The following is a 25230-nucleotide window of genomic DNA, read 5'->3' as shown; positions in this document are numbered from 1 at the left end:
AACATGTGCACCCACACACAATTGAGGGGTGCAACAGGGTGTCAAAGTGACAACCTGCCACCATTCAATGTTTCCCCCTTTTACCGAATCGGGACATACCGATTCGGTAATTGGCATTCATTCCTATGGGCCTCCAGGCCCATAGGAATGAATGCCAATTACCGAATCGGTATTTACCGATTCAGTAACTACCGAAACTTACCGATTCTGTAATTTTTTCGGTAAAATTACCTACATCCCATTTGCCTGTTCTTAAACACCGAATCGGTATGATTCGGTATTTAAGAATCGGTAATCTGGGATTACCTACATCGGGCCCTAAGTATATTTGAGTCATAGTCGCGGGTGGAGTCTCCGATCATGAGTGAAGACGGCCTAATGAAACTGGAAGAAAGACTTCTACAAGCTCTTGTAAACTGGCTCCCTCTTAACTATCACCACACTTGGTAATAGCAGTGTTCATCTAGAGAGGGCAGTCCCAGGTAGATACTGACAAATGTCAGACTTAAGTCGCATACTTTGTTGAGACTACTGTCGGCCAGCCACTAGCCCAAACCTATCTGGGGTGCCTTCTCGACAGGGAATGATGTTCACCTGAAACACAACTGATGCACGTGCACTGCGTGACGCCTTCTAGTCAAGGTCACCTTCGAATCCAGCAGACTGGGCCTGCCTGTTACCTAGGCTTAATCCTCATAAAGAGGTCACAGAAAGGACACCCCGGTGATGCGGCGAGGGAACACAACCTTCTCCTCTGAGGATTTATCCGTTCGTAAACTCGTTAACTTTTAATTACTACCGAGCACGTTGGCTGCCTGCCATGAACATCTCCATTAAAGCCCCAGCGGTGACACCACGACTCCGCCCACAGCCGCCATCATCCCGTGCTCCCGGCTGCAGCCGTGGAACACAGAGGATAGCAATGACAAAGCCAATCCTTCTGGATTTTCTATGGTGAAATGTTTTCTCAGATTAAAAAGTGGTAGTGGACACAACACATAGACGCACACATGTGTATTGCGGCACAGGAAGCAGTGCATACTCCACTCACACCAGGGCCTTGGGTGAGCAGATTCAGGGCACAGGTAATGAACTGCAAGGGACATGTGCCAGGGGGCACCAGAACGCTTGAATAAAAAGACAGAGACAGTCATATACAAGATGGCATGGGAAGGCATAGTCAGTGTGAAGAGTTCCGCAAGTGAAGGGGACGTATAGCAAGGGTTATGGATGATTCTAAGGGTCTCTCAAAGGCAGAGTTCTCAAATCACAAATTGCAGTGCATATGCACCAAAAGGCCAGTCCTGAGGCCTTAACATGAAAGGGGCTGTATGCCGTCCTTTAGACACCATTACATCCACAGTCTATATGCCCCTGGGCCAAGTAAGTGCATGGGCCCTTGGAGGCCACTCAAACAATTATTCTGATGCCACTCTGAGTAAAGCGCTGGGAAAAGATCATCCGGTGGGTCATCCCACCCTGCTTTGCCGGTCCCTTGTTTCCATTGCTGCTACTGAGTTTCTTATCGCATGATTAGGGAAAGCGCCCAGTAGCGGCTGGTGTGCAGGTGGAGTGATGGGTTGCGGTAGTGGGAGGGATGGTGGGAAAAGCAGACAACAAATACACATTTAAAAAAAAAAAAGAACTTACCCTATGCCTGCCACCGACGCTCTTTTTGTAATCGCTGCAGCGCAGGCGCTGGAAGCGGTCTACTTCATCCTCCTGGACTGCGCTAAGATCTAACTCGGGCAGAAAGGGAAGGATTTCCTCCCTTGTACAATGCAAACCTTACTCTGGTTAACCACCCTTTTCATAGGTTTTTATTAACTCGTTTTCGCCTAAACATGATACACCTGATATTAGGTCAGTATACAACGTGGTGTAAACCAGATGAATTTTCACCTTGTTCTTGTGATAGTTTTTCTATTCAAGATACCATGCACTTCACCATGTTTTGTGGGCACTTTATAGTTGAAAGGAGGAAATACCTTGTGCCAATTCTTAAAAAGGCAGGGTTTCTGCAAGTTAGACCAGCACTTCTCTATCTGCAGTTATTAAATAACCCCAGCATTGTCTCTCATGTAGCCAATTATTTAGTGCGTGCGGTGCGCACAAAGAAAAGACTCATGGGGAATGGGTAATTGGTCACATGGTTCTGATGCTTTACACCTTGCACTTTACTGGTTAAAACGGCACTTTATATCAGGAATTAGGCTGTTGGAGGAATGATAATTTTTAAATATTTTATGGTAAAATTCTTATGAATTTAGTGATGATTTTAATATTTTTTTTACTTCTTGTTGTCTTTGTCTTTTTGTAAACATGCCGTGGGCTTTTTAATATTTTTTAATATTGTATAATGTCTGTTTTTACTGTCATTGCATATTTCTTTTTGTACCGTGCCTTTTTTTGATATTCATTTATCGAAATAAAGATTTTTGACTGACTGACAATGCAAATCCAACCAATCCTGAGATTGGTTGAAGAAGGCTAACCCTGCTCATTTTAAGGCTGGGCCTGCTGCTGCAATTCCCCAGCTGTTTCTCAGCCTCGGGATTGCAGGCTCTGAAGTGCGCAGGTCAGATTGGCCGGCTCTAGTCAGCCGGACAATCTGACATGTGCACTGGCAGGGGGCTGCATTAATAGTGCAATTGCACTAATCACCCCTACCCCCTGCCATTGGACTGTAACAGCGCAAGCCCGGGACACATTAAAAAATGGTATTTATTGCCACTTTATTAATGTGTGTGCATGTTGCATTCACAGCAGGCAGGGCGACGCTCCTCTGCCATAACGGAGGCTCCGCCGCTGCAAGCAGCTCTAGACTGATGCCTAAGCCCTGCAGCATCTGCCTGCTCGTGCATTTTTTTGTGCAGCTTTATATAGAGCTGTACAGAATTAATATTTGGTTATTTGGGCTCGTATTTTGTTAGACGTCATTGTGGTGCAAATAAAACCTTGACTAGGGATGGACCTAGTTTTCTGAGTTGACACCTCTGACTTATCTCAGTTGTACTGTCCTTGGTTTAATCCTGTAGACACTAGTAAGAGACTACAGTTTGAGTTTTGATAGTTGTTACTTTCATTTGCTGTTGTGTACAGTTGTTGCACTAATTCTTTGTCAGCTTATATCCTGGTTTTCCAAAAAAGTGAAGTTAACAGACTTGTTGCCGACGTGTGTTTGACCCTTGTGCTTCTGAATGTGGACAATCTCAAGGCAAAGTGATTGACGCCATCAGCTCCTTGGATAGTACTGAATACAGATTCAGGGCCTGATTTGGAGTTTGTCAGACGGGGTACTCAGTCGCAAACCAGAGTACCCTGTTTGCCAATCTCTTTGATAGATATTGGGGAACCGTAAGATTTCTGTCAATGTAGGCATCTATTTGGGGTTTTTCTGAGGGACATAAAAAGAAAACATTGACCCCACAACCTGGGACGAAACTACAAGGGTGTGGTGGGTCATTAGTGTTTTATTTTTCACATTTTGGGGACAGCTGTCCATTCCGACGGTGGCTGTCCACCAAACTTTTTGCACCTTGGAGGGAGCTGCAGTGATGGCACATGGATTAATGCTGGGCCATCGGTCGTCTTTAAATTTGATGGACAGTAGCCAAATAGAATGGTGGAGGTAATGTCCTCCACCATCCTGACGGACAGGGTACAGTCCGTCAGACTCAAAATCAGGCCCATAGAGCCCCGCAGCTTATGACGGTCAAAGAGCACAAAGACTTAGATCCATTGATGAAGAGCTTAAAGGACATCAAAGCACCTGGCTACTTCCAGCTTTTTGCAATTAACTAAATTGAATCCAGACAATTATTCTCATTGGAGACATAGTAGGCTGAAATAACTGCAGCTTTTTTTTTCTCTGCATCCTATTTGGACATCATACAGGGGTAGCAGCTGTGAACACGGGCCTGCCCTTTGGTAACCCTGCAGTGCATTTGCTACCCTTGGTTTTAGCCTTAATAAAAACAGTTTTAGGATTATGGAAGTAGACGGAGTTGGATCCAAAAAGAATGCTACTTCCTGGGTATCCAAAGATGTTGAAATAGACGGCTCACTCACTTTATCATGATATAATTCATCATTATTGCCTATCCACATCCTGGTAGGGTGGTACCACCAGGGTGGACTGAATCAAAGAGATTGGAGTTCTTAGATACATTCTGACTGGATAAGCAGGGATCCAGATAAAAATAGAAAATCTAAAAATACCTCTTGGTTTACCCAAATAATTTTCAAAATCAAAACTTGGAAGTTTGATGTACCGTCTGTCAAACTCTCCATGGATTTCCAGGACGCAGTGATGGCGGTTCCTGAAAAAGCTAGATACGTCTGCTCACCCGACGGACATATCTAAATATCGGGACGGAGTACCATCAACATGGCAGTCATCAAGTACTATTCCATGCCGACGGATAATACATCATCAACCTATATATAAATCGGCCCCTTAGTCTTATGCATTAATGTAACTGTACAATACTTGATTTCCAAATTGTCACGTTCACGTTCACTGGATAGGTTGTATTATCCATCAGTGTATAAATGAAAAGGTTTCTGTTATTAATCAACTCATCAATACTCATTTTTCAGCAAAAGCAGGAAGAAAAGTTGATTTGTTGCTACCAGGATTATCACCCACCTGCTGCCTGTTCTACACTTTTATCAGCAGCAATTCTCACCCCACATTAGCAGGGGAGGCGTGTGGTCAACGCGTCTCCGCCACACGAGGACACATCAGAGCAGTGCAGAAAGGACTCCCACTAGCCCATGCAGGCTAGCGGCTTTTAATTTCTCAGGGGGGCCAGCGGCTACCTTTGAGTTAGGCCCTATTCACAACCAGCCCAGGAAGATGGAAGAAACAGCTTGACTCCTGAGGAATAAAAAATGCATGCGTGGGAGGCAGGATGAAGCGCCATATGCAAGCTGTTCTCATCTGAGAATTGAAATCTTATTTATTGTGCAAACATATTCTGGCAGGGCCGTGTGATATGGGGAGCCGTGCTGCATTCACAAGGGCCGAGGGACCAGACACCAGAGAGAGTACAAGGCGAATAAATTATTCTGGTTATTTCAAACAAGCTGCACGTATACTCCAACCCGCTCGTCCAATATAGCTCGAAACTGCAGAACAGAGGAGAAGCGCTGTATGCCCAGCATGGAAGAGGATGAATGACTAACTGACAGCATATATAAAGCGCCCACCATCTGCCTGATTCTTTTGTCACAGAAAAGGAAGGTGAATACAGCTCATTACAAGAGACAGCACTGGCCAGATGAGGCAAGGAAGGCTTTAAAATGGTGGTGGGAGCAGGTGCCGTTTATTGACACATGGGTTCTCCTCTAATCCTTGCATGTGCATGCCTGTGAACCCACCTGGGGGATGCACTTGTGACTTACCGAGAGGCAGAAAAGATGCTCTAACCCTTCCGCGGTTTCGATTTAGAGCTTTACATATAGTGCCGACAGAGGTGAAAGTATAGAGTGGGGCCATTTGAGATTGACATATATTGGTGGGATGTGCTCACAATTGTTTGTGCCAGCAATCCATCTTACAGCTACACTGAGGAGAGATGTCAATGGTCTGGACAGAGATAATGGGGGACAGTGAGGTGAGAGTGAGTCTAGTCTCGGGACCACCTAGGAATGAGTCTCTTCATCGCTTTAATGGCTCTGAGTTGGTGATGAGCTCTTTCCAACAGCGATTTGATCTCGGCTTCCATATTATATTGATTGTTTTATACAAAGTATAGAGGCTTGGATCATAGTCAATCTTAGGGTTTTTGAGAATAGGCTTCTCCATTTCCTTCCTAGGGAGGTGTTCACGGTGCTTTGCTCCACAGAAATAGGCATAATGTTTCTCCAACAGATGAAGAATAGAAGGGATTATTGATTTATCTAGGTTAGGGGGAATGGCGTCCAGTTGATAAATGGATAGCTTGTTTGAAGTGAATACGTCCTCCAGTCCTCACTTACAAGAAGGGGGGGACAGGACGTCCAGCTGTTAGCGGACACTTACAGTAGATATCTATGTCTGTTGCGCAGAAGATCGCTATGCTATCAACGGTCTCTTTATGCATTGCATGCATCTCACTTCAAGCAATGTTGCCACTTAAGCTGAGCATTTGTTTTAGAGGATTTACTAATTTTCAATCTCATTATTGTGAACATATTTCGTGTTTCTTTTTTTTGTTCGATTTGGTCTTGAAAGAAAGCTTTTTCAGTATATAAGATATTAACCATGTTTTAAACCGGTTTATGTTCTTGGCAGGAGTGCTTATCCATTTGTACGTTAGGGATCATAGATTTTGTTATTGGGTTTTTAGGCTAGGTGAAAACTATCCTTTGTTAACTCTATTTCTGAAGCCTATTCTATATTTGGGTGAGAGAGTGTCTAGGGTTGCAGAGCTGGAAGTGTTGCAGTTCTCCACAAGGAAGTAGGCATTTTCCAGAGTGGAGTGTAGGGGAATGGATGCACTGATTATTGAATTGTGTTTTTCTACCAAGATATTTCTTTGTTCTCATCCTTTCATATTTAAGCTTTGGTTGTCTTTCAAGGGGACATCTGGGATAGCAACAGAGAAAGGGGTAATATATTCATCTGACCAATCAATTGTCATGGGTTCTTATTGAATAATGTAGTGAGATTCAATAACAATGATAATGTCTCAAAAGAGCCTTGGAACATGATAAAGATCAGCCTCACACCAATATAACAGAGGTACTGTGGACCACTTCTTCAACTAATGTCACAGGTGTGTTTACCCTTGGAGTTAAGAACAGGTGGTCTGAGCAGACGTTCATGAGTTTCCATGTAAGGCACATTCCAGAGCAGATTATTAGGTTCGCTATGCTTGCACAAGGTATAACACTGCACAGCGGTCTATGGATAAACATCACATCCCAGAAGAACTGCATGCGCACTCTACAATCCACAATATGACTGTTCGCTGGAAGATCGAACATACGATGGTTCAAGTACAGCCTGTGCGTTGGGTCGGAGGAATGATCCACTGCATAATTCCATGTGTAATCAGTCCCATATATGACTTCAATGCCAGATTTGGTGACATTACAGAAACCCATCTCCTCCAGGCCACTCTCCAACTTGGAGGTGAAAATGTTACATTAGGGAATGGACAACAGGTATTGAGGATAACAAAATCAGCACCAGCTGTCTGCAGGACTATTGAAGAATCTACCTTTCGAAGACTCTCCGGGACCTATCGAGTGCATCCATTGCCTCAGCAGTCAGTGTTTCCAGTGTTGGCTTAAAAGCTGTACCCCGAAGACACGATGCACATTGATGAGTGAACATGCAGCATTTGATGTCATTTATTTTCACTTGCATAGAATGCTCATAAAGAAAACGGATAGTGATGGGAAGGAAGAAAACATAACGATATGTAGGATGGGATAAGACAAGGGCTGTTCCAAACACTTACAATGTGCATCCTGGTGACCTCTCAGAGGAGAAACACGAGTTCACAATTGATTCAGCCTTCGTGGAGTGGAGGAGAAGAACAGCATAAATGAGCAGTAATCACAAATGGAATATGTCCCAATGGAAAGACAACAGGACTGGGTAACAAAGGTCTGCTTTGTTATGTGAGAGAAAGAGGCCTTAGCCGGTTGAAGATTGCAGTTCCTTTGCCTGTCATCAGTAAACAAAACTGCCCACCACACACAAGATGGTCTCCAGCTCCACCAGAGCAAGGTGGAGGACAAGGAGCGGCGACATGAGCAGGGCCTCTGGAATTAAGCGATTGTGCGGTTACAGAGTTTTCCCAATAATTATAGGTTTGTTGCATCTGCCACAGAATCCATCATCTGTGCCAAAATCTGCACATTTTAACACAAAAAAATCGTTTGTAGCTCAAACGGTTCAAACGTTACTAAAAACGCAGCAAGAAGTGTTGCTGTGCAGTGGAAGGCCCTTCCCAAAGGTTGACTGGCCACCTTTCTGTTGCGACATTTGGGTGTTAAACTGGTGCTAATGACGAGCAACCAATGCCTAAACACTGTTAACAAGTGTAAAAATTACAAAATAATAACAATACTATCACAAAATGTGCATCACTACGCCACATAATTTGCCTTTTCTTGTTGTGTACATTGTAATTTACTCAACTCTGAGACACAATTTGACCCTACCCTGCCGGAAAATTCCAGTATCCCAAGACATGAGATACTTTGGTCTTTAGTGGCACACGCTAGCCTCTTAGAGCCTCAAGCATGCACTTCTCGCCAGGAAAAAACTAAGTAAACAGACAAAGGTGTCTAGAACTTGCTCCCAGAGTAATGTGGGACATGTGAAGCTTACAATGCGCTTGACTTGGCCTTTGTTACTAGTGAATTTACTATGCACCAAATCTGTGCTAACTGGCCCTCTTGGTGCTACAGAGATACTTTCTGGTTGTTACATGTCATAGAATCATTAATGCATCACTGAATGCTCAGAAGAGATAGATAGCCAGGCTAGACTCCCAACGCAGAAAGTCAGAGTTCTCTCAGAGCTGATGACCCCAGACTGTGAAGGGTGGCTGTGATTGGTGGAGGAGGTTGGGAAGAGCAAAAACAATCTACTGGCAGTGTCTACCAATCGACCGTTGAGACAGGAAAGTATAAGTCTGCTGACTCGAGCTCTCCTGGCCCAGAATCTAGCGCCTCTGGGACCCCACACACCAGTGGCACGGAGCGGCTGGGGGTGGTTGAGGTGAAAGTATTGTCCTCGACAGCAGAGAGGTTATTTTAATCAAGCGATGCATAAAGAGTCGAGAGTGAGCACAAAGATGAAGCCTCGTGATTGCCTCAGTTCTGAGGGTAATAAAGTGACTTAAGCCCTGGAAGCCCGCACGCAGCCAATGAAACGCCCAACGCTAGAAGACTAAAGACATGTTTCAAGCGTGAAGAGAAAGTTTTGGTGTGAGAACAATGGTCGAATCCCCCACCCCTTCCCGCTCCGGCTGCTTTATCGCCCCTCAGGGCCCCTCTGACAATGGGGGCTCCCATTGATTGTTCTCCCCTCATGGTGTGGACGCGTAGGTCTGCATTCTCAGGACCCTGTGCGTGACTGGAAGTCTCCTGGGCAACGCCTCACGTCACGTGCGCCCTTTCTTACCGGCCGCAAAATGGGCACGTTCCAGCTCTGAAACGAGACAAAGGTTTGGGGAAGACATCCCCTCATGCTTTTAAAATCATGTCTGTTTCAGAGACATCCGAAGGATTTCGGGGGATCTGGGCCAAATGTATTTTGGGGACCCTTGTTCGGAACAGCTTTGGATTTATGATCCAATTTCAGCTTTTTCGTGCCCTCTTTGGACGGGTCACTGACAGTGCACAGGTACCCTGGTCCAAATTCAAAATGGGTTTGCATACTATATTCAAGGATATTGACCGGTTTTCGATATTAGAATGTACAGCAGCAACTCACTAATATTATTGCAAATAATCTTTGTAACCCCCACCCATGTCTCGTTTGTGAGGTCAGCTTTTGATGTAAAATAAACTTGTTTTAAGGATGTTGCTAGTAACATTTCTCTGCAAAATGTCTGTAATAGAATTCCACACATCACACACATTAAAATTAAACTGAAGGAAAACGGTGTTTAAAACAGTTTAAAAATGATCCCGTGTCATCGGGTCTACACTCTGCGGGACAGAGGTGGTTGTATCACGGCCCACTTTGCCCATGCCTTACCGTCTCTGGTCTATTTAGTAGCTCGCATGTCACGACGCAGCAGGTTTTGCAAAGATTAGGTGAGAGAGGTGGACGAGAGTGCTGGGCTGAATGGCACTGGAGAAGAGACAACGGGTGGTTGTGACGAGCCATCCAGAAGGCACGCAGTGCGCACTAGGGAAGAATAACCTGTGAACATAACAGAAGTTGAAATCGCAGCTCCACCCCTGGCACCTAGTGTGATCCTGGTGATGGATGCATCTCCTAATGTTTACTGATGCTCCTGGCAGGGCTCGAACCAGGCTAACTTGGCTCCACCTGACTTCTTTGTACTTACTTGACCCATATCACACCGGGCCCGGGGGTCAAAAACATAGCTGTGATTACCCGGTTTTCCTAGAGCCAATGGGCAGCAGAGCTGCAGCTTGAATACGAACCCTCTCCTTGCCAATTGAACATTTACAGCTTGGATGTTGGCCTCAGGTCACACTCGGCGTCAACAGTAGAGCCAGGGCTTTAAATGGGCCGGGTCTCACCGGGTCTGAGCACCCACAGTGTTTTAAAGGAGGGCTAGAAACGGGTCTCTTTAGGGCTCTGTTTTGTGCCCTGGCACAGGCGGTCCGTTTTTTCCCCAGAACTGCAGTGACAGCAGGCACGTCGATGTGCGCTGCTCACACTCCTCACTTCTCATTAGTGGAGAAGTTAGGGCATGACGTCATGGCAGGTGAGTGTTATAGGGAAAGGGAAATCCTTTAAGGAGAGTCATTTTCTCTCTGGATTTCCCTTCTCTTTTTGAAACTCAGGAGAAGACACATTGTCGTGGTGTCACCAGGGCTTTAAGTGGAAGCTTTTTCAATATTATATACTAGCCATAGTTGCTGCTTATTTATCCTATGCAACTAACAACCATTGACAAAGCCAATAGTCCTGACTTGTTGTAGGTATGATGTTATTTGTTGTATCATCCAACTGGATGCAATGACAGACACAGAAAAATACAAGTGTACAATATGCTAAATACAGATTTTTAGCTTAGGTGTTTTAAGCCACGCCCTTAATTACATTGGCCATGCTCCTTTGAGAGTCCCCGCCCAGTTTTTTCATCCCACTTAAAGCCCTGAGTAGAGCTGCGATGTAAACGTTGCATTCATGCGGCACTGAGGTTCACTACCAGAGCTAAGCTTCGAACAGTCATTCCTATCTCACCCAGAGGTTAATACCTGCAACGTACTGCAAGAGTGGTCAGGGCAGGGGTGGTTCTAGGCTCATGGCGGCCCTGGGCAGAGAGCGTAGGTAGGGGGCCCCGGAGGAACGCAGGCGCGGAGGCCAGTGAAGAGGGGGGAGGGGGCAGGGTATTTGGAAGTGGAACAGAGCTGGAGGCCGCCAAATCTCTGCCAGGGGCCACCACGCAAATATGTATCCATCCTTGGAGGATTATTATATTAAAGATATATATTGGCGTGGCGGCCCGTGGGGTTTGGCGGCCCTGGGCAGGTGCACAGCTTGCACATGCCTAAGGCCGCCCCTGGTCAGGGAGAGTGTGGCGGGGAAGACTGACATGAAGGAGAGGGAGAAAGTGCAAAAGGAGGAAGAACAGAGACAAAGAGTATCAAGACAGTATGGTGGATGTATTTAGAAGGAGCACGTTTAGATTTCCACCTGTGAGCCAAGGTCAGTTCCACCCCTCTCTTCCTGTAATCTTCTCTTTTCATCTGTATTGGCAGGCAGCATATAGAAGGGTCAAGTGGGGAGCAGGGAGGGGTGAGGGTCCACTTTCACAGCCCGGGGATGTGGGTTTAAAAATTGAATCAGATTCGTTTTCCTACTCGGCATTCTTGAAGGTTTTCAGACTCACTTTGTTTCAGTTGGTTTAAAAAAAGAATTAAAATATGGCCACAAATGAGATTAAATGTTCTCTCGGCTGCTGGAGTTTACGTCAGTCTGTGGGCTCTTGTTTCCTATGGTGGCCGGGAGATTGACACTGCGCCTGATTCAAACGGATATCAAAACGCAGCACTGTTTCGGCAGCCAGATTTGTACATCAAATCCAGAGGCAAACATCGATAATTCTGGAAATCAGATGCACTTTCCACCATATGTACCAGGCCCTTCTATTCCTAAGTGGGGCCCACAAATAGCTCTTCAAATGCACCTAATTCCTGAGCAGCGGTCGAAGTTCATAGAAAAAAAGTATGGGAACTGTGATGCTGCATGCAATGGGGCGGGGTCAGCGTGGCGGTGGGGTCAAACGTGTAGCAAAAAAAAATTCTGTATGCGTTTTTTGTCTTTCATAGTCAAGGAACTATATATAAAATAACGTGCAGCTTAAATAAAAAATAAATGAAAAAAGTTACGTTAATCAGTGGGAAATGCACTATAATACATTATGAAACCTCTATTAGTTAAATGCAGTGCAGAGGTAAACGTGTAACTAGGGAGCCACAGAATTAAATCTTTGTTGGTGCAGAATAGTGACTTGTATATTTTTACTGCTACAAGGACCCAACCTGTGATGGAAAGCACTGTGAATATGTAAGTCATTATCTTAAACTTGCATTAAACAAAGTATAAGATAGAATGCTACAAAACGTGCAAAACGTTTGAAGATAAAATGGTGCTTCCAAAATTTAGATTTTAGTAATGGTCAGACTATACGTAATGCATTAAAAAAAATATTAACTATCGCTTAAAAGCATGCACTTCACAACTCAGCTGGTAACTCCCTTGCACTTCCAGTCAAAAAGATTAAATCTGATATTCTAGCCAAGGACACTTACACAGTTCTGTCAATGCACCTCAAACCCAACGACAGCAAGTCATGCCATTCCAGCATGGTTCTCGCATACTGCTCTGCCAATGCACTTCAAACCTGGCCTACAACAATCCTTAAAACTCAAGCATGGTCTCACATACTGCTTTGCCAATGCACCTCAAACCTCGCCTACAACAATCCTTAAAACTCAAACATGGTTCTCACATACTGCTCTGCCAATCCACCTCAAACCCAACAGACAGCAACTCATAACATTCCAGCATTGTTCTCACATACTGGTCTGCCAATGAACCTCAAACCTCGCCTAAAACAATCCTTAAAACTTAAGCATGTTTCTCACATACTGGTCTGCCAATGCAAATCAAACCTGACCTAGAGCAATCCCTAACATTTCAACATTGTGCCCATATTGCTCTTCCATCGCATCTTAAGCCAGGTTTGAGAATTTGCCCCTCACCCTGCTTGTGAGTCTCAGTTCTACCCTCCCAGCCACCCGTCATTTCAGCATACATACCAAACACAACTCTGGCCAGAGCACCTCAAACATTACCTGGAGCAAACCCTACTGTTCCAGCACAGAACCCACACACAGCTTTGCCAATCCCAGCATGAGATTCACCACCGCTCTGCTAACCTCAACCTCCACTGCTGTTCCGCCCTGAGACCCGCACACAGCTCTGTTAATGCTTCCAGACCCAGTTAATTAAAATGAGGGTTGTCTGCAACGCTACAAACATACACTGGTATACAAGCATCTGTCAGGTCACACATAGCCTACGCTGCAAGCAAACGATGCATGCATGGGAAATCCAGTTGCTACAAAATCTTGGGGATTCCTCTTTTTTCATTTCTGACAGGATGTTATTCCAGATCTTCATCCCAAGGTCCAGAAACATTTGCCACCAGTGGTGCCTTTCTAACTAGAGCCTTTTTTGTGATTAAATGTCCTGCGGTTTGGGATCTTAGACTTATGTTAGGGACAGACACACTAAAGAGTAGGTTCATTTAAATGTAGAAGTGGAAAAGGGATACCTTATTTACAATGGTAGCTCTTTTAAATAATATGCCTTTTCAATGCGTAACCGAAGGAGTTTAAGCAGTTTGGAGCATATGTGTGTTTGCTTTCTCCTCTGAACTGTTTGCAGTCTTGACCTCAATGGTTTGGTTTACCAGAATTAGATGCACTGCCATAATTTATCCTCGAGTCGAGTACAGCACGTGCCAGCGTAGCAGGCTCAGGAACATTTAAACATGATTGCATTGTCACTTGTGTCCTCAAGAACTGTTGTTGGTGACTTTAGTATTTATCCTCCTAAGTGTGTGATTAGGTACGTCAAGATTCTTTAATGATTTATAAAAGTCAGATGGTATTTTTTGGTTTACTACCATTTAGGGTGCCAGGGACGTTTCGGCCTCGTTCCTCTATATGGTTATGGAACTCTTCGGTGACTTCAGTGGAGTAACACAGGCACCCGCAGCTCCCGTGGTGCGGGGAGGCCCCAAGCTCTAAGGGGTCCCATCAGCACATTACTCTGGCTGGAGAGCTCCTGATTGAGTCTGGAGGGGGCCGCTCCTTGTACCTTGCAGGGTGGACCCTCAAGTTTTGTTATGGCAGTAGGTGACTTGCAATATCCTTATAGTGTATGAGAGGGGTTACATTTTCCCCTATATAATAGACAAGAAATGATGTAGCTGCTCAACTGTAAATAACTTATTACAGTTGAGTTCTGATGTCACAATGCCTGATGCCAGAGCCAGCAGACGAGGGAAAAGGCAGATCAGGTAATGGAGCATGATTAATTATAGCAGCTGTTTAAAAGACGAAAAACGAAACATTGTTTTTCTTTCTTCTGCTCTGTTTTTCTGGTCATACAGTGACAAGCAGAACAGAGCTATTTATGGCAAAACATTTATTTTTTGCACTCTTAAGGTAACTATAGAATATTTTAAATCTGTCTGCATGCGTCTTCACATTCCGATCCACTGAGCTCCTTTTTTTGTGTATAAAAAAACCTGACTCTTATTAAACCGATTTGATTATATTTTTAGCAACAAATATCTGACAGCTTTTTTGATGTGTTTATTTTGCACTAGACATTCTATTTTTATTCTTCATGTTAAAGAACATGCTCTCTCCGAGAAAGTACGTGGTTTGTGGGAAAGATGATGGTGTGACCTTGTATTATAAGGAATAAACTAACCTGTGCCAAATGATAAGGATACTGCTTTCAGCCTTGTTTCTCCATATGGTCATGGGACTCCTCCTATATCCTTATAATGCACATCAGGGGGTACTTTATCCCATATATATATACCACGGATGCCTGCAATCCATGAATAAAACCCTGACTGTAATTTTATCACTTCAGTTTAGTTGTGACATCACTGGTGGCTGCTCAAATGGAATGAACTCCTGTAATTATATAGTGACATCACAATGCCTTCTGCCAGAGCCAGCAGACAATGCAAAAGGCAGATCACTGAGCAGAATTACAACTTCTGTTTAAACAATGAAGACAAGAACAGGCTACCCAGCTCTTTTTTATAAGTTAACATGCGATGAGCAATCATTACCAGAAGAGTGGCATTTATAGCAACATGTTTATTTTTTCATGCTCATATTGGCATGTCTTATTTTGCACCGAGTCCAACTTTATTTTACATGTCTACAATCATATGTAATCAAATAAAGAATCAAAAGACCCATGAAAAAGGGTAATGGTATGTCCATGAATTATAAGAAATAGAATATCCTCTGCAGTACATGAAAAGGATATTAAAAGTCACCTCTGAATTGTTTCGACCTCAATGCTTTATATGGTCACAGAACTCTTTAGTAACTTTCAATATTTTTGTACTGTAGCCACCGGCTAATTTATCCAATACATAATTGATTGAATCCAATATTCCTGTCTAAATATTGTTCACTATTTAAAGTTATATTGAGTCAAAATAAAAACAATAACACCATAAATTATTTTTAAACATGATCAACTTACTGGTCTAAGAAATAGTATGCATTATACAGGAAGAACTATCCTATAGCAAATTACAGGAATATTGCAGATTACAATAGGGTTCGGTGATCATGTGGAGGAAAACCTAGATGGGAGAAATTGCAAATCACTGGCATGTGATATGGTTTAACATCCAAAATAAGGTAATGACTACAGAAGTACCTGTGGTAAGAAAACACCCTCTTTTTTAAAGCAACATATTATAGCATGGTCTTGAATCATAGGAAAGACTGTGTGTTACACGTTGAGCATTGGAGGCTTACCTGTACTCCAGAGTGAACTTTGTCAGCTCACTGCTGTCATGCAGCCACTTGAACTCGAGGGGCCAGCTGCCTTCTGCCATGCAGGTAAGGACCAGACGATTGCCTTCAAGGTGCACCTGGGAACGCACAGGTTCAGTTTTGAAGTATGGTGGAACGTCATCTGTAAAGGAAAAAAAGAGAGAAGATGAGCAGTGGCCTTCTTTATTTGTTACAATATGGCATCCTCAAAGACAAGCAGTGTAGGTAAAAAATGGGCAGTACAGGGTCAGGAATCTGACACATATGCTAATTCCAAACAAAGTATTTGATTTATTTTAACACGCCTCATGCTCTCGCTGCTCCATGTCTCTATGGGTGCGACAGCCGTGAAATGCTGAGATGAGTGATGATGGAGCAAGGATTTGCATGTAAGCAACTTGTTGGATGAATCTTCTCATAAATTCATAATAAAGTACTAATATATGTTTCTAATACTAATTTACATGAAATCCGTACACAATGTAGAAGAATGGGAAGCAGGCTTATGTGTCTACTAACGAGTAACCGGATTGAGACTAAAATGGGCGCTAAAAAAACGCGGGAATTGAATAGCGCATGCACCAACTGCATGTCATCATAAATGCTGGGAGAGAAAGCTTTGCTTCTGAGCAGTAACACCAAACATGTCCGCTTTAGAAATCACATGCTAAGCATCTGCTCTGCTCGAAACTAAACTGTGTTTAAGTACTAATGCATAAAGAATTATTTACATTAAATGGTAATAGAGTAGAGATAAGTGGTATACAGTGAAATCATTTTATTTAAATCTAACATCCTGTCTTTTTTACTTCTCTGTTAGTTGATAATTGGGCCTACATTGAGAAATGCGGCTAAATATCACGTGGTCCATGCACGCAGCTGCATTAGAACCAACTCTGGAGTCGTGATGTCAAGTCTTGGAACACGGTCATTTTCTCACAGACTGAAAGATGACGGAACATCCTGAAGACTCAATGAACAAATGTATAAATGTTATACAATGTTTAACAAAGTAATATGAAAACGGGTGGAAATTAAGCTTGGGTGAAACAAATTAAATGGGCGGGAATATAAGACAATCCTCTTAAGAAAAAAGTAATAAACTAGTATGGTGTGATGATCATCCCCTTGGCTTGTCCAATCAGAAACTCACAATTTACTCCGTTTGAAACATTTGGGGGTGGAACATGCCACAAAAGGTATAATTGGGATAGTTAGCTAAATGAAGTGGCGTGATCGCTGCCAGTACGCTGAGAGATAGAGATGCTGTCCGAATGCTGATCAAAATACCTGAAAGCAGACTTAGAATTTCCACAATTAAAATTAGGAACGAGACTGGCGGAAGAAACTCGAGGAGGCGAGGGAACTAGGAACGAGACTTGCGGAAGAAACTCGAGGAGGCGAGGGAACTAGGAACGAGATTTGCGAAAGAAACCCGAGGAGGGAAACTAGCATCAGAGAGGGGTTTGACGCTGGCGTTAAATCTGGAAGAGGTAACCTGTCCTGTCTTGAATCCTGTCCTGAACCTGTTACCTGTAATTTTCAAGGGCCCAAACTCTTGGCCAGAGGGGTCTGATCTTGCACCATCCTAAGTAAATATAATCGTTGTATTTTGTCAATGTGCCTTTTCTCTCTATCCTCTTTTTCCCAGCAATGTTTCATCGACCGGATATTGTAAGTGAGAGGGGTGTATGGGCCCAAATGTATGTATTTTAGTAATACTTGTCTGTAGGTTGCTGTCCCGCTGGAACAGTGAGGAAGGTCCTTTCTGGTGTGGTCCGCGCATCAGACTGCCAACTCTCAAGGACAGAGTTCCACCTATAACCACTAAGGGCCAGATTACAATCTTGTCGGACAGGGTTACTCTGTCACAAATATGACGGATATGTCGTCTGCAACATTACAAATCCATTATGTCCTATGGAACTCGTAATATCGCAGATGGGATAGCCATCATGTTAGTGATGGAGTATCCCATCTGCCAAGATCATAGGCCTTTTATTTCAGTATTCCCTCGGCAGAGCAGTGTCTTCAACCTCATAGTCCATTGAACAATCTCTGATCTACAATACGACTGAACAGTGCAGGTGTAACACTCAGTTTTACACTTGCCAATCATTTGGACTATCACAGGCACCTCTTGACAATGGCCACAAGTGCATGCTACCATCTAAGATTGCTCTGGGGCAACAGTTAGTTTGTTCCCGAGCAAGGCTTGAAATTGGCGGTCAAGACATTGGCTCTTACTGGGCTGGATTAAGACATCTCACTCCTTTCTGGTCTCACTAAAGCACATCTCACACCCTTGATGTTTTTCTGCATGCAACTGCCCACATTTTATCTTGCCACAATACATTTGACCACATCTCTCCTATTCTCCAGACTCAGCAATGGCTCATCATTCAGACAGGAGCCCAATTTAAGACTACATGCATCACCCTTTAAGTTCTTTAGGCCGAGCCTGGGCAGCGCCTTCACTGCTCTGTGAGCCATGCTGTATTGGAGTATGGACTTGAAGCCCCACACACTCTCCACCCATATTTGTCATTGGCTTGTGTTATTGTCCTTCGTAAATGCTGGCTTCTAATTCCTTAATAGGCTTGTTAGTCCCACCTTAGTAACGCCTTGTCTTCATTTGTAACCTCCCATGAGGACTGGCCCTTTTACTTCAGTTCTTACACAGTAGTCTTCTTTAGTCTGTAAGCACTATTTGTTTAATGTTTTTTTTCGACTGCAGGCACTACATGCTTTTCTGCAACATTCAGCACATTAAGCGCATCTTGCAAGCTTTCACGTGGCACTTTTACAAAAAAAATCATTTGTTTGTCAACTTGGCAAAAAAATGCTTCTTAACGTAAAAACTTCCCCTTCCTCACTTTCACTTTAATAGCCGCCATGGACTTTAGACAAGGCTCATCTAAAGAAAGGGGTGTGGCCTCTATTAAGGTGAAAGCGCACCATGGGGCGCTGGTAAACAACAAGCATTTGCAATCCAATATGTCTTGCATTTCAGAAATTTTTACCTATTGGTATTGTAAATGACAATGCCTTTTACTAATGCAGGATTTTAAATACAAATAAAAGGCGTTTTCATTTTCAATGCGAATAGCTCAAAATCTCGCAATTGCCAAACCTATTGCATTGCAAATGCTTGTTTGATGCTTGTTATCCTGAACATATCTTGCTCTCCTGTAAAGTGCTCTAATACCCTTGTGCCAAGTCCCTGCCATATAAAACTGAAAATAAATAAAAGCATTGAGTCAGATATTTGCATGAAAGTGGTGCTATCATTCACAATAATGTCGCACCAAGTAACACACAAGTAAAAATAAAATATTATGCCATTTGTTTAACATTTTCTCCGAACCGTCATTATTTTTTAGAAAAACTTCAAAGCATGAAAGTCATATCAGAATGCAGAATAATGAAGATGAACAACAAACCTGCAAGAAATCATCCGGCTGCTCTCTGAGAAATCATTAAAGGCGATATTGAGAAAGAGGATAGTGCTGAGGAAAGGTAGAGAACCTTAAAATTCTGCTTTCAAGCAACAAAACATAGACCTTGGGGCCATGTAACATTGTCTGATGTATTGATATCCCTTAGGACTTGTGGAACTGTAATGAAGATGTTGTGCATGCCTGAGGACACATGCCTTAACCTCCGCTTCAACCATAAGATGTTTTGTATGGGCTTCACTTGTGTATCAAAGCGATTAAGTTTGTAAGCAATTAAGTTTGTAACTTTCATTTTGTTGAAAATCATAATTTGAACACACCAACTTTGAAGATCATCCATCATGGCAAATGACTGAATAGCAAAAGTAAAGGAACAGTTTCAGTGCCACCATTCCTTCTCACATTGAGAGGCGGGTGGCAGCAATCATATATATCTACCAGAGCGTCCCGGCTTGACTGGTGGTAACAATTGGGTGCAAGCAGGCAGGAGCCTCCTACATACGAAATTACATCTAACATAGCAGGTAGACTTCCCTGGGGACTCTGCGGCACCTTTCAGAGCCTCCCTGTTCAGAAAGTCTATGCAGGGAGTCCTGCCTTTTCCAAGATGGCAACAGTAAACTTTGTGATTGATACATATGGCATCCCAAGGTCTAAATGGGAAACTACCACAGGACCTAGAATGCACTTAAACAAGAGTGAGGCATAAGACTAACTGATGCAGTAACCACATTCAAATATCTGCAGTGAGTTGAAGATACCCTGAGAAGGTGTGGGGGAAAGCAAACATGCTTCCTAAATATTGTTATTATTGGCTCCTTACACCTTTAAAAATTTACAATTTTACACAAATTCCCCTCCACTGTCAAATAATATATCCAGCAGGACAATACTTGGGGCGTGACTTGTATCTGGTTTATTATTCAGGGTAAAGCTTTGCTGAGCCGCAGGTGGTCCGGACAGCCTTATTTTCCGCTTCATGCGGTACACTGGCCCCGGATTTCAGAAATCCCAAGAGGTACTGGTTATCTATAAGAAAGGGGGGAAATGAACCACATAAGCCTCAATACCAGAGTCTCAGAACATTTTGTCTCGGAGACCCGCAACCACACGTTCACAGACTGCAGTGTATGCAATCTACGCTTAGTGTGATTCTATGGATAGCGTCATCATCGGGTCTTGTCACTTGAGTGTCCCGTTCTACAAGTGACAAGAAAACCTCCACCAGGAGGAATACTGACTGGATGTTGACAGTGGTGCGTGGTTTCAAATTATCTTCTAACATGTAGGAAAATCATTATTGGGGGGCAAAGAGTAGGATAGGGATAAGTCTAAAAACAAAGAAGTGTTTAGTGGATGAGTCACTGGTTCACGACTCCTAGAGGTCGGATCGACATGTTTCGGCCTGGAACAGCCCCTACAGCTCTATGGCCTTTGTCAGGACCAAAGAAATATATATGGAGGCCTTATACTTCAGGGCTTCCCGGATAGTGTATTATAAGTGAGTGGAAGCACTCACCCATCTTCGTCAGTGAGCAAACCTTGCTCTAGATGAAATACGGTTGTAGGTACTGTCTTTAGGACTATAACTGTGAGTGAAACAAAGTAAAATAGACTGCATGATAAAACAAACATTGCCAATTTCCCAATTCACCCAGTGTGATACTGAAAAAAACATGGGCAACGATGACGCTGGTGATAGCGTTATCTTCCCTTAGATAAGCATTAGTGAAAGAAAGATTTCCCTACAGGATGGGAGAGAATTTTATTCCACTCACCGTTGTCTACATACAGACAGTCTCCCTCCTGGTGGAGGTTTTGATGTCACTTGTAGAACGGGACACTCAAGTGACAAGACCCAATGATGACGCTATCCACGTAACCACACTAAGCAGAGATTACATACACCGCAGTCTTTGAACACGTGGTGATGTGACCGTGTGGATGAGGGTCTCCAAGACAAAAAGTTCTGAGACTCTGGTATTGAGACTTATGTGGTTCATTCCCCCTTTTCTGACAGAGAACCAATACCTCTTGGAAGCTGAATGACAATGCTTCAGAAGCATTGTCAAAGCCAATACTGACAAACCGGTACAAAAGGGGGTGGTGATGTCCAATACTGACAAACAACAAGCAAAGGCAAAGTGAGACTGCCTGGGATTCCTAATGCTTTTTTTTCTCTGGTGGAATGTTTGTTCACATTAAGAGCAAAGTATTTCAAAATCATCTTTTCCTACTTCCCCTCCACAACGCAGCCAGCCTGGATTAGAAAACGTTGCAGATAAACAAACCCCCTAATATTTCATTTGCACCGCAGAAAGGCCAGAGCTCAGATCACACAGTACACTGTGTTGTGTCAAATTAGCCACTCTGTATATGAGCGTTCACACATTTGGTCTGGCTGATTTTAAAAACAAATGTTTAGGACGTTTTTCACAACAAACTGGCACTGTGACCAACTAGTTTTTCAAAATGGTGGACTTTGATCTCAAAGACTCGCATGAGCCTATTACAAATGAGACTGACTCTGCCCCAGCCCTGCCACAATTTCAGAGACACGGCTAGCCAACAAGCCCTGGTCCTTTGTAAGTCCATACGGCTCTTCCTTGGTAGAAGCCAGTATTCAAACGCAGTCCATGAAAAGCTCGGAGCCTTGCAGTCGGTGCTGCACGAGTCCTTCAGCATGTCATCTATATTTGATTACCTCGCCGGACCCCCCAGGGGGACTCAAGGCTGAACAAACTAAAAATTGTCAACTTAAACGTTCTGAATCTTTGATGTTGGCACTTACGTGCGGAGCAGCAGCGACGCTACCTGAGGGCTGCCCGGCTCCGGGTGGCGTGGAATAATTTATTTTGTACATGGTTGTTTGGCAGGGACGTCGCAGGCCCCGGGGGAGATGGGGATACATGGGGTATCCAATGCTAGGCTGCGCATTAGGAAGATAAACGCGAGCAAGCCCCAGGCGAAGCTCGCTGGCAGCCAATCAACATTCAGATCTCCAGGGCGCCCTGTATCATGACGAGCTGAGCTCGTGCCAGTGCAGCGCCCACCGGGAGCATATTCTATTTGTCTCATACATGAAACATGGTCTAGTGGGTAAATTGTTGGCTGCTGAACCGGGAAAAGCGCGTTTTAATCCCAACTTCCCGCCTTGAACCAATTGTGTGATCCTGGGCTAATATGACTTCAGTTGCCTGCGTCGCAGTTCTCTTAACTCGCTCAATTGGGAGCGCGAGGAAATAGTTTAAGCCGCAGGGTTGAGTGCTATTCAGAACAAAATAGATACATCATTTTGACTGAGCATTTCAATAAGATTTCAAACACTAGTTTTCTACTATATTTTTTAAAAATAAAAGATGCTGGTGCCATGGACGTATGTGGCGCGGCTATCTGCCGGCGTAAATACCACCTACATCCGCAAAATGGAATTACATGAGCTATCTCGACGACTATCCACATGTGAATGGCTTAGAAACGAGGCACCAGCTCTAACTGTAAATTGAGAGATTTTACATTCTCGCAGAATTAGACAGCAGAGCTAGCCAACGAGTTACACAACGTCGCGTACCTCAGACAGCAGGACAACAATTCAGATGAAAGGAACAGTAAGGCTCAGAGGACTTTGAAAGTAGGCATATACTATACCTCACTTTTTACAGACCCGGGCTCGGGCAGCTGAGCTCTCATGTAGGTATCACATACGGTCACACACTGGCTGCAATGCAAGTTTAAAGCCACCAAGGACAGGCTCAGCCCTCAGAACCAGGGCCGGCGCTAGGCATGGGCAGAGTGGGCAGCCGCCCAGGGCCTCGCGGCTGTGTAACTGTGAGGGGGCCCCCCCACGGGCCCATCAACCTTTGAAATGGTGCCATTGTAAGAGTAACAGGTGGGGAGCCCCCTCCCTTGGGGTTTGCAGCCGTGGTGCAATGCGCGAGGCCCACGGCGGGGGCCCCCTCACTCCCCGGCTGCCATGGACTGAAAGTGCAATATGACACCCCATCCCTTTCAGATGCTGCAGTGCAGATTGGGCCCTGATCAGCCTAATCGCTGCATCTGCATAACAGCAGTTAGGGAGATGCTTGAATTGGCGTGAGGTGTGAAGTGAGCCCTGCCCCTGCATGAAAGAAACGCAGAGCAACCTGCAGGGCTCACAACACAGAAACTTAGAGTGATCTCACATTACAAAAGGCGCTGCTCCTTCTATGGAAGAAATAGATAAAGGGCTTATTATTCTTTTCTTTTTTTGCAACTCTGTTTTTTTTCTCAAAGAAGCATGTTCATCCAAAACAAACATAAAAGGAGTTGAACATAAATAATAACTCGTTATAAGCGCTTGGTGTTTTTTATTTTCATGTAATTTACATGAACCGAAGGAAGAATGAGCAATTCGCTCTTTAAAAGTTAAGTTGAGATGCTAACATTCAGTTAGGGGAAGCGATGGGGGGGGGTGATCCCACATCCATCCTTATCACCCCAAGGGGAGTGCAATGAACCCTCCAAGATACACCCAAGTCATATAACCCCTCAGGCCACTCACCATTCATTGTTTACGCATCTGAAAAGTAATATGAGAGCAGTTGTGTAACACAAAATGATGGGGTCCCTCACTGCAGAATGTGATAATGGGCCCCAGAGTCTCCCACATCTCACAGATATTCATTGGCCCTAGGCTGAATGGGAGGCTCCTGGAGGGATGGGGCCCTCAGAAGTGTTGTGGGCCCATCTGTGCTGCAGGGGACTGTATTGCGCCCAGGCACAAGATGTGAAGCAAGGTAAGAGGCCGGAGAGAAGAGTGGTGAATAGCAGGGTATGTAGGGGAGGTGGAAGCTTGAGAGGCAGAAACAGTGAATGGAGAGTAGAGGTGATAGAGATAAAACATGAAGGGGGAGATTTTCAAACCTTTTGTGCAGGTTTTGCGTCATAAAAGTGACGTTAACCAGCGCACATTTTTTTTGCTGCTATTTTCTTTCCAGCGAAAACTTGTTTTGTGCTGGAAAGCACCCTCTAAGTAGTGCAAAGAAGTGCATGCAAAGCACTGCTTTGCGTTACTTTGCGCCGAGGGGGTGGTACATGGGCGTGCCCATGTAACCACCCATGCCCTTTGACGCAAAACCATATTTACAAAATTTGTGAACATGGTTTTGCGACAAAAGTTAACGCCCCTTCAAAGAAATGCTTTCATTTCTCCATGCGCTTTTACGACTTTGCATGCGCACTACACTGCGCAGCACGTATGCAAAGTGGGAAAAGCGTAGCATCGTACCCAGCATAGTATTTTGCACAAGAAGTGTACCCTTCTGTACAAAACCTATGCAACACTCATGCACACACCCTAGCGCTTCAGCGCTAAGGTGTGTACATGGCGCACAGAGCTGAAACGAGTGACGGTGCAAGGGAAAGGGGAGGAGAGAGCCAAGTGTTTGAAGATATGGTGCTCTCCTGCTCCCTGGCTGTCGCGCAGTGCAGCGCAGCCGCACGGGTGGGGGGGGGGGAGGCTGCGATGCGTCACATGACTTTTTTCGGAATATCCCCAAAAGAGTTGAGCATGGAGGGGCGAGGTGGACATGAGGGACGCAGAACCCGTGAACAAAGTAGAAGAGAAAGATGAAAGGCAGTGCTTGGATAGGCGAGGTAGATATAAGAGAAGCAGAACCCTCAGGAAAACTTAAGTGTCATAGAGAGGGAATGGTGAGTGTTGGATATAAGAGGGCAAGACAACCAAGAGCAGGTAAGAGGCTAGGGTAGAGAGGCAGGGGAGAGGTAACTTTCAGAAAGGTAGAACCAGTGAGAGAAGGCTAGAGACTGCAGAGAGATGAGAGGTGAAGAGCTCAGCAGGTAGGTAGGAGGTGGGTGTAATATAGGCAGGATTTGTGAGAAAGGTAAGAGACAGTAGTTAAGATAAAGTAAAGTGTAGAGCATGGAAGGGAGACATGGATTTATGAGACAAACAGTGAGACAAGGTAAGAGGTAAGGGGATCAAAGAGGAGAGGTGGATGCAAAGGGGACAGAC

The 25230-nt window shown here is 44.2% G+C and overlaps 1 protein-coding gene across 1 annotated transcript in view; it reads right to left on the bottom strand.

Annotated features, from left to right (window-relative positions):
* Positions 1-25230, bottom strand: part of SDK2 (sidekick cell adhesion molecule 2) — a 702247-nt gene that overhangs the window by 642593 nt on the left and 34424 nt on the right. Inside the window, exon 2 of the mRNA XM_078654263.1 lies at positions 15742-15901. Coding sequence (XP_078510389.1) covers positions 15742-15901 — 160 coding nt within the window. The remainder of the gene's footprint in view (positions 1-15741; positions 15902-25230) is intronic.

This window comes from Lissotriton helveticus, chromosome 7 (genome assembly GCF_964261635.1).
Source record: "Lissotriton helveticus chromosome 7, aLisHel1.1, whole genome shotgun sequence".
In the NCBI taxonomy this organism is placed as follows: domain Eukaryota; kingdom Metazoa; phylum Chordata; class Amphibia; order Caudata; family Salamandridae; genus Lissotriton; species Lissotriton helveticus.
Note: the sequence above shows the minus strand (reverse complement) of the source record. Positions and strands in the feature narration are given on the sequence as shown.